This window comes from Aotus nancymaae, unplaced genomic scaffold (genome assembly GCF_030222135.1).
Source record: "Aotus nancymaae isolate 86718 unplaced genomic scaffold, 86718_ANA_hifiasm-v0.15.2.pri h1tg000010l, whole genome shotgun sequence".
Taxonomy (NCBI): domain Eukaryota; kingdom Metazoa; phylum Chordata; class Mammalia; order Primates; family Aotidae; genus Aotus; species Aotus nancymaae.
This window is the reverse complement of record NW_026988421.1, coordinates 50,476,537-50,485,664: the sequence shown is the minus strand read 5'-3', so window position 1 is coordinate 50,485,664 and position 9,128 is coordinate 50,476,537. Positions and strand designations below refer to the sequence as shown.

General features: G+C 33.1%; 1 protein-coding gene and 1 pseudogene across 4 annotated transcripts in view; one reads left to right on the top strand and one right to left on the bottom strand.

Annotated features, from left to right (window-relative positions):
* The first annotated feature begins 274 nt into the window (after nt 1–274).
* LOC105712592 (heterogeneous nuclear ribonucleoprotein A1-like) lies at nt 275–1,117 on the top strand (annotated as a pseudogene).
* A 5,382-nt stretch (nt 1,118–6,499) lies between these two features.
* The window catches only part of UBE2D1 (ubiquitin conjugating enzyme E2 D1), a 37,126-nt gene continuing 34,497 nt past the window's right edge, over nt 6,500–9,128 (bottom strand). For all 4 annotated transcript variants that reach the window (XM_012445760.2, XM_064374144.1, XM_012445762.2 and 1 more), the window contains one exon: nt 6,500–8,513. In XM_012445760.2, coding sequence (XP_012301183.1) covers nt 8,468–8,513 — 46 coding nt within the window. In that variant the 3' untranslated portion in view covers nt 6,500–8,467. The remainder of the gene's footprint in view (nt 8,514–9,128) is intronic.

Below are 9,128 nucleotides of genomic sequence, written 5' to 3'. Positions count from 1 at the left end.
CAAAAATAAAACAATTGCATAATCATAATGGGAAACTCTTTAACATATCTCTCTTAATGGCTGTGAGAACAAGCAAATAAAAATTGTAGCAATACCTTCATCAGCTTGCTCCTTTCTGCCGTGGACGCTGAAGTCTCTCTTCTCCCTAACGTCATGTCTAAGTCAAAGTCTCCTAAAGAGCCTGAACAGCTAAGGAAGCTCTTCTTTGGAGTGTTGAGCTTTGAAAAAAACCAATGAGAGAGTGAGGAGCCATTCTGAGAAATGGGGAACACTCATGGACTGTGTGGTAATGAGACATCCAAACATCAAGCTCTCCAGTGGCTTTGGGTTCCTCACATATACCACTGTGGAGGAGGTGGATGCAGCCAGGAATGCAAGTCCACATAAAGTGGATGGAAGAGCTGTGGAACCAAAGAGACCTGTCTCAAGAGAAGATTCTCAAAGACCAGGTGCCCACTTAACTGTGAAAAAATATATTTGTCGGTGGCATTAAAGAAGACACTGAAGAATATCACTTAAGAGATTATTTTGAACAGTATGGAAAAATTGAAGTGATTAAAATCATGACTGACTGAGGCAGTAGCAAGAAAAGGGGCTTTCCCTTTGTAACCTTGGATGACCATGACTCCGTGGATAAGACTGTCATTCAGAAATACCATACTGTGAATGGCCACAACTGTGAAGTTAGGAAAGCCCTGTTAGAGCAAGAGATGGCTAGTGCTTCATCCAGCCAAAGAGGTCAAAGTGGTTCTGAAAACTTTGATGGTGGTCGTGAAGGTGGTTTCAGTGGGAATGACAACTTTGGTCATGGAGGAAACTTTAGTGATCGTGGTGGCTTTGGTGGCAGCCATGGTGGTGGTGGATATGGTGGCAGTGGGGATGGCTATAATGGATTTGGTAATGACGAAAGCAATTTTGGAGGTGGTGGAAGCTACAATGATTTTGGTAATTACAACAATCAGTCTTCAAATTTTGGACCCATGAAGAGAGGAAACTTTGGAGGCAGAAGCTCTGGCCCCTATGGTGGCGGAGGCCAATACTTTGCCAAACCACAAAATCAGGTGGTTATTGTGGTTCCAGTAGCAGCAGTAGCTGTGGCAGTGGCAGAAGATTTTAATTAGGAAACAAAGCTTAACAACAGAGGATAGCCAGAGACGTGACAGGGAAGCTACAGGTCACAACAGATTTGTGAACTCAGCCAAGCACAGTGGTGATGGGACCTATCTGCTACAAAGAAGACATGGTTTAGACAAATACTCATGTGTATGGGCAAAAAACTCAAGGACTGTATTTGTGACTAATTGTATAACAGGTTATTTTAGTTTCTGTTCTGTGGAAAGTATAAAGCATTCCAACAAAGGTAAACTTTTTTTTTTTGCACCCATGATGTTGATTGCTAAATGTAATAGTCTGATCATGATGCTGAATAAATGTCTTTAAAAAAAATTATAAACACAATTAACAAACTTGATCTAATTAGCATATGTCAACACTACATCTAATAACAGAATTCATATTCTTTTCAAATGCCTATGATACATTTATCATAAATTCCAAATGCTGGGTCATTAAGCAACCTTCAACAAATTTCAAAGAATTGAAACTATTTATATTATGTTTTCTGGCCATGGAGAAGTAAAGCTAGAAATCAATAGCAAAAATTTAACTTAAAAAAAAAAAAAGCCCAATTTCCTGGAATAAAACCATACATCCTTATATATGACTCATAAGTGGAAAAAAAAAATCAAAAAAAGAAAAAATATTTTAACTGAATGAAAATATAGATATGATATTTTAAAATTTGTAGGATGCAGCTAAAGTGGTACTTAGAGGGAAACAGTTTTAAATACATATATTAGAAAAGAAGAAAGGTTTTAAAAATTATATTTCATTCTCGAAGCTAGAAAAAAATGAATCAAAATAAAAAACTAAAGAAAATTTAAAGAAATAATATAAATCAATGAAACAGGAAACAAATGTACACAAGAAATTTAAAAAAATAAAATACTGATTCTCTGAAAGATTAATAAACTTGATAGTCTTCTAGCAAGACTCATCAAGGAAAAAAAATTGTGAGGATATATGTATGACTACAGATATATATTATCTTCAAAAAGATGAGGATAACATGAATAACTTTATGCCAAATAGATCAACAATTTAGATAAAATGCACAAATTCCTTGAAAAACACAAAACTGAGAAAAAATATATCTAGTCCTATATATATTAAGAAGAAAAATTTGTTATTAAAATCTTCCCATAACCACCACCACCACAACAAAAACTCTGGACACAATGCCTTCAGAATATTCTTCAAAATATTTAAGGAAAAAATATCACAAATCTTATACAAACTCTTCCAGAGAACAAAGGAAATATTTCTTCACTATTTTTATGAGTCCAGCATAACTTGAGGTATGAAACTTGACAAAGATATTCAATAAAGGAAATTATGAGCCAATTTCTCTCATAAACATAGTTGCAAAAATCCTCAAAAAAAAATATTTGCAGATAGAATCTAGTGGTTTTAAGGAAGATAAATACCTCTCAAAGTGAGTTTTTGTCCAGAAATGTAAGGATAATTTAACATGTGAACATCAGTTAGTGTAATTCATCACACTACATTAATCAGAGAAAAGGATAAAAATCACAATCATCTTGATAAATGAAGAAAAAGCATTAAATTTAACTTGTAACAATAGTAATAAAAATGCTTTAAGCACTAGGAATAGAAAACTTCCTTGATATGAAAGAAATACCATTCTGAATATTGAAATATAAGAGCTTTCCCTTGGAAATCAAGAAAGGTTGCTTGCTATTACTATTTCTGTTCAGCATGATATTGGAGCTCAAGCTAATGCAACAAAAGGAAAAAAAAAAAGAAACATAGCATATAGACTTGAAGAAATAAAACCATCTCTACAGATAACATGATTTCTAAGTATAGAAAATTTTAGAATTCTACAAAATTATGTTTCAATCTCAATTCACTTTTTAAAAAGTGAATTTAGCAAGGTTGCAGGATACGAGATGAATATTATAAATTGCTTTTCTATATAGAATATGTAAATATGAAATGAAACAAAAAATAACTTTTATAATAAGTTTAAAAAACTTGATACCTAGGAATGAGTCCAATGAAAAATGTGCAAGACCTCTACACAGAGGATTACAAAACAATTAAAACAATTATCCTATAAAACAATTAGACAATTAGAAATTAAAGACCACCTAAGTACACTGAGTGATTCACCTACATTGGAATGACTAGTCAATAAGACATGTTAGTGACCCCAAATTGTGTCCCAAGGAAAAGTAAGGGTCTATGTCCACGTTCTTTGAATTTGAGTGAGCTTGTGACTGTTTCGTCCAATGAACTATATTCTGACCTCAAATGCTAAGTCCTTTAAACAGGCAGCTTACTCCTCATTCTCTTGGAACACTTATCTCCAACTGCTCTCTCTTTGAGCAGCCATGTTGTGCAAAGATCAAGCCAGATAGAAAGGCCATTAATAAGTGACCTAGAAGATAATACCTGTCCCAATGCCGACGTATGAGTGGAGAAACCTCCAAATGCTTTCAGCCTTAAGTCATTTGAGTCACTCTGAGATAAGACCCTAAGTACCATGCAGTAGAAAAGCCATCCCTCCTGTGACTGATCCCAATTCCTGACCCAACAGAATCCATGTGTATAAAGAAATAGTTGTTCTTTTACACTACATAGCTTGGTGGGTTGTTGTTCAGCAGTAGATAACTAGAACAAAAAAAGTCAACTTTACCAAAATTGCTCTACAGATTCAATAAATCCCAATTAAATCTCATAACAAATGGCAAATCTGACTCTAAAATATATATGGAATTACAAGGAGCCTGAATAGTCAAAACAGTACTGTAAAAGAACAGAGTTGGAGGGCACACACTTCTCCATTTCAAAAGTTACTACAAAGTTAGAGTAATCAAAACAATGTGGTACTGGGGTAAGGCATATAGATTGATGGAATGGAAATGAGAGTACAGAAACAAACCTCTATGGTCAGTTGATTTTCAACAAGGGTACTAAAGCCATTCAAGGGGAAAGAATAGTTTTCCCAGCAAATTACACAGGCTGCCTGATCTTTAGAAGGGCCTGTTTACAAGGTTTGCCCTCAGCTGACATCTAGAAACCTGGCTTCTGAAACCATCCCTGAGTGATAAGATGTGCTTGCTGTGCTAGCCTGACTAGACTTCTTAAATAAGCAATGTGATTTATGGTGAACACCTGCTTTCCTTCTAGGAGACCAGAATTTTGGAGAACAAAGGGTGCTTACGTGATTAGCCCCTAATAAAAACCCTGGACTTTGAGTTTCACATTGACTTCGTTGGGCAGAAACGCTATACCCATGCTACTACTAGAGGAAGGCTTTACTCTTGTGGCCCCTTCAGGGAAAGCACAGGGAGCCTGCACGTGATTCCTCCAGACTGCCTGGTCAGTCTTTCCCCCTTACCGCTCCCATTGTGTATCCTTGCCAGGTGGCTGTAATAAATCTTAACTGTGAGGATGACAATATGCTGAGTCCCCTGCATTCTTCTATGGACATACTGAAAGTGTGGACCATGGGACTGCCAAAACAAGTGTACCAACAGTGCTAACACAAGTGGTGTTACAACTGTTCCCACAATATGTGTTAAGAGTTTATACTGAAATATTTGATATACAATTTATAGTGATCTTATGCATTCAAGAGATCTTAACAGTTTTTCCTGCTAAGTAAATTATATGAGGAAAGTCTAGTTCAGACCTTCAGCATGTGCCAGTTTAATAAGAGCAACCTCTTCATGAGAGAAGAAAGGCACATCTCTTCCTTGATGACAGTAGGACCTAAGAGGGTGCTAACCAAGTTTTTAGAGAAATGTCTCTTAGTATACAAAATGTCCCCCAATACTAATACTTTTAGGTGAATTTTCTCTCTTCCTATTAGTTCAGTTCATTTACAATTTAAAACCATATTCTTATATTTATATATAACAGGATAATGGGAGCAGAAATGTAAATGTAACGAAATACAAATAAGTGATATAACATCTATTAGGCTGCTACCAGGACACTATCAGCTGTCTACAAATTTTCAGTTATCACTACTACTGACAAAAACTCCTAGGGAAAACATATTAATCACACAGTTTAAGAAGAGCTTACAGACACATTACTCAGTTCAAAAAGAGAGAGAGAAAAAAGAGTAGAAATGACTAGTTATTTACACATAGGAACTTTATGAGTGAAATTAGATGAGTCTCTACCTGCTGCCCTATTTGTGTAACACAATCATCAGAATGATAAAAGAGAAGCATTATAAGATATAAGATCTTTCATAAATAACCTGCTTTATATTTTACAGCTATTAAATTAAGCCTCTGCTTTAAAGAAAAAAAATTGTGGAAGTCTTACTTTACAGCTGAAATGATAAAATTAATTTTTAAAAAATCAGATTTATTGTTTTATTGTATTAACAATCACTTAAAAGATTGAAACAAAGATAAACAGTATTTCAACAATCTGAATACAATGAAGCTGTTTTTATGGCCATGGCTAAAGCACTGATCACATTTTTCATAGCTAGTCCTAAGAAGATCAGAGTAAGAGGACTGATGATTCTACCGCAGAACTCAAATTCTAAAGCATAAGCAACTGGACTGGGCTTTTGTGTAGTTCAAACTAACTACCAATAAACAGGCATGATATAGTTTCATAATCAAGAACCTCTTTTAATTTGGGAGGGAAATTAATTTCCTTAATCTCTCCATTTAAAAAATACAGAACTGTGGGAGAGCAGGATCCTGACAAATGTCAATGACTAAATCATCAAAGATAGATCACTGTGATAAATAAGAAAAATGTAAAACTGCAATATATTTTTATCATTTAATAAAGTAACTTTTGAACATTAACTCTTAAGAGTTGCCCTTGATATGTAGTTCATTTATAAAGTAATTTTTAATTTCTCCTAGAGTTTAGAGGGGTAAAACAGGGAGATAATGGAAAAATGAATAATTAAATATGGTTGGCAGAGGCATATATGTAAAGCTTGTACTTCAGGAATCATGTTTTTGAGATAGTTGGAGGATGGTGGTGAGGCTGCCCTTACAACCCATATCACTGGTGTGGATAACTGCTGTATACGGCAGTTACAAGTGTTCAGAATCCAATTTGAACATGGTTTTCAGCTATGCAACTTCAAGAGGTGGGATCCTAAATCCCCAAAAGACTACCAATTTCTCTCACTCCAAGGAAGTCCTTAAGTTAATGCTTAATCTATGAAAAGGCCCTGGCTTTTCATCTATAGTTTAAAAAAGTAACTGATGTTCTCCCTGTTAGAATTAAGCAATAATATGCCCAAAATGGTGATCTGACTGATCATGATGCCACTGTGGAACTCAAGGTTTTTAGTTAATTATGAGAACTTCTGCTTACTCCTTGAGTCTAGTACAATCCAGATGTAAGCAAAGGCAAACGAGTTAGACAAGTTTCAAAAACTTTAATAAAGAAAAAAAGACACTTCCAAAAATAAATGCCACACAAATGAAAGTTGTTTTCTTTTTTTAAGGGAAGATACTCAAGAAACAAAACCCTTTACTATCAAAATATACTAAATACTTAAATCTAATGATGTTGAGTGTTCAAATTCAGGGCAAATGTAGCTTATAATAATATAGCTAGGTAGAATTTTTCATGATATGGCTGTTTTAAGACATCACTTTATAGAGTTACTTTTTAAGCCTATATTTTCTTAAACATCCATTTCACAATTCATTTATTTTACATTCATTTATAAAAACACATATTTTCTAACAATAGGTTATTTTGTGCTTTAATAATAATGAACCATGACAAAATACTCAAGTGATTTAAATGTTTTGCTAATGACTACACCCATCATAGACTCTTACACACTTCTACAGCTACTGGAATAATCAGAAGGGCTGCAACTCTTCTTAAAAATGACACTCGCTCAAGGTTGATAAGCATGCTAAACATTAAAGAGATGTATTTTCCCCCACATTAAAACATTAAAACTTTCTAGTTTTCTTTAAAATCTATAAAGATAACCTGCTTATTTAAATCACTTTTGGATGGCCACTTATAAAAGCAGAAGGAGGCATAATTTTAGAACTTCCTTTGTAACTTCTATAGTAAAAAAAAAAAAAAATGCTTTTCAAATTGTGATGGCATTAAAATTCCATTTCAGAAATTCTAGATTTAAAAATTTTAAGAAATACGTCAATTACATAGGGGTGGGGTATTTTAATGAATTAATCTAGTGATTTGTACAGGTCTATAAAGACCTTTCTTCAGGATAGGTGATACTGCCTCATACTCATTTCAGTACTTTTAACAAATAATCCATTTAGATATAATCCCAGACAAACCCCAAATTATTCTAAATTCTCTTCCACAGCAAGGGATCAACATATATCATCTTATAGACTGACAATTTAGTAAAGAGATACTAATCTAAAACAATAAAATTTATATAACTAATGGTGACTAATGCCAAACATAATAGATCTGATTTTCACAATTTGGAAGTAATTTTCATGCAAAATTTTAGAGTTTTGATCCTTAATTATATTTTTATATTTTTAAGTAATCAAGACAAATAGTAGAAAAAGCATTTTATTTATATGGAAAAAGCTACAGTAAGATCTGTAAAAGGTGTCAATATAATATTGCCTATACAGGAAAAAATTCAAATGTGAATAGCAACAAATAAAAGTTACACATCTTCCTACTTAGCAGTGCAATTAATTCACATTGCAATAAAGTTAAGTCAAGTATAACAAAATCAAAACAAGTGTTTCTCCATAATCAGTATGCTGATTATTACAGTGTAAAGATTATTTCAGATTTAAGAAATCTGCAATCAATCTACAGAATATCCTAAGACAAGGGAGACACAGTTAATTCACTTAATTATCAGCCGCTGGGGTTTTTCAATACTGTTCACAGGGAAAAAGTAATGAGTTGACATACATGTAAATAGAATATATTTAGTCTATACAGTAAAAAAATACAAATTATAAAGTGAGCTAACAAAGAATGAAATCTGAATACAGATTTATAAAACTGACATCTTAGACAACACATACAGTATTTCTCATGTAAAAACATCTAGTTTCAGCAAAAAATAATTTGGTTGCTTTTCAGCTGCATTGTAGATCTTGTAAGCTGAAGATGCAGATGTCCAAGTATTTTAAAAACCATAATAAATGTCTTTCTCAATGCATACAAAATGATAAATGCTCTCATCACAGTCTTAAGGGTATTTTTGGAAGTTTGTTTTGTCTTGCTTCAGAAACACATTTAAAATGGGTAAAAATCAAATGGTTTCATGGTACAATGAAACAGTAAACAGTGCTCAATTTACTGCTAATGTTGAAAAAAATCTAGATTTTACAGTACTCTGGTATATATGAAAATGTTTTTGATTTTACATTGCATATTTCTGAGTCCATTCTCTTGCATGTCTGTTGTATCTGTAGATATAAAAAATGAATATAATAAAAACATATAAAATTAATATTTTAGAAGCATCTGTCTATATAAAACTATATATTCTATCTTTTTATATTTAATTGCAATAATCACAATATATCAATTATTGGGTCAGTGGGACTTAGGTCCATGCAGAAATAAAACAGGAAAAACAATTTTTCAACTAATGTATTTCTCTGCAATCTGTATGAAAATGTATCCAAATATACAAAAAACAAAATGCAGAAACCAACTTCTAACAGAAATTTACAAAGCCAACCCCGAAGAAGCATTATCTACAAATTGCAAATAAATCTACAGTACTGGCAAGATGAAGCAGCTTGAGAATTAGGTCAGTGGGCATAGAATTAGGATGGGCATAGAGAGAACTCATCTTCCTGGGAGAAGATAGGCAATACAATATTTAATACTTTCCAATGATTAAATGCTTTCATTTTTAATTTACCACCTAGAATATATATATTTATTTTTCAAATACAGACTATATACTATTGAACAGGAAGTGGGAAGAAACAGGATTTATTGTAAAAGGACAAACTGAGTTCTAAAAGAAAGGTTTACTCCACTGGAAAAAGATCAAACAATATATGCATAAC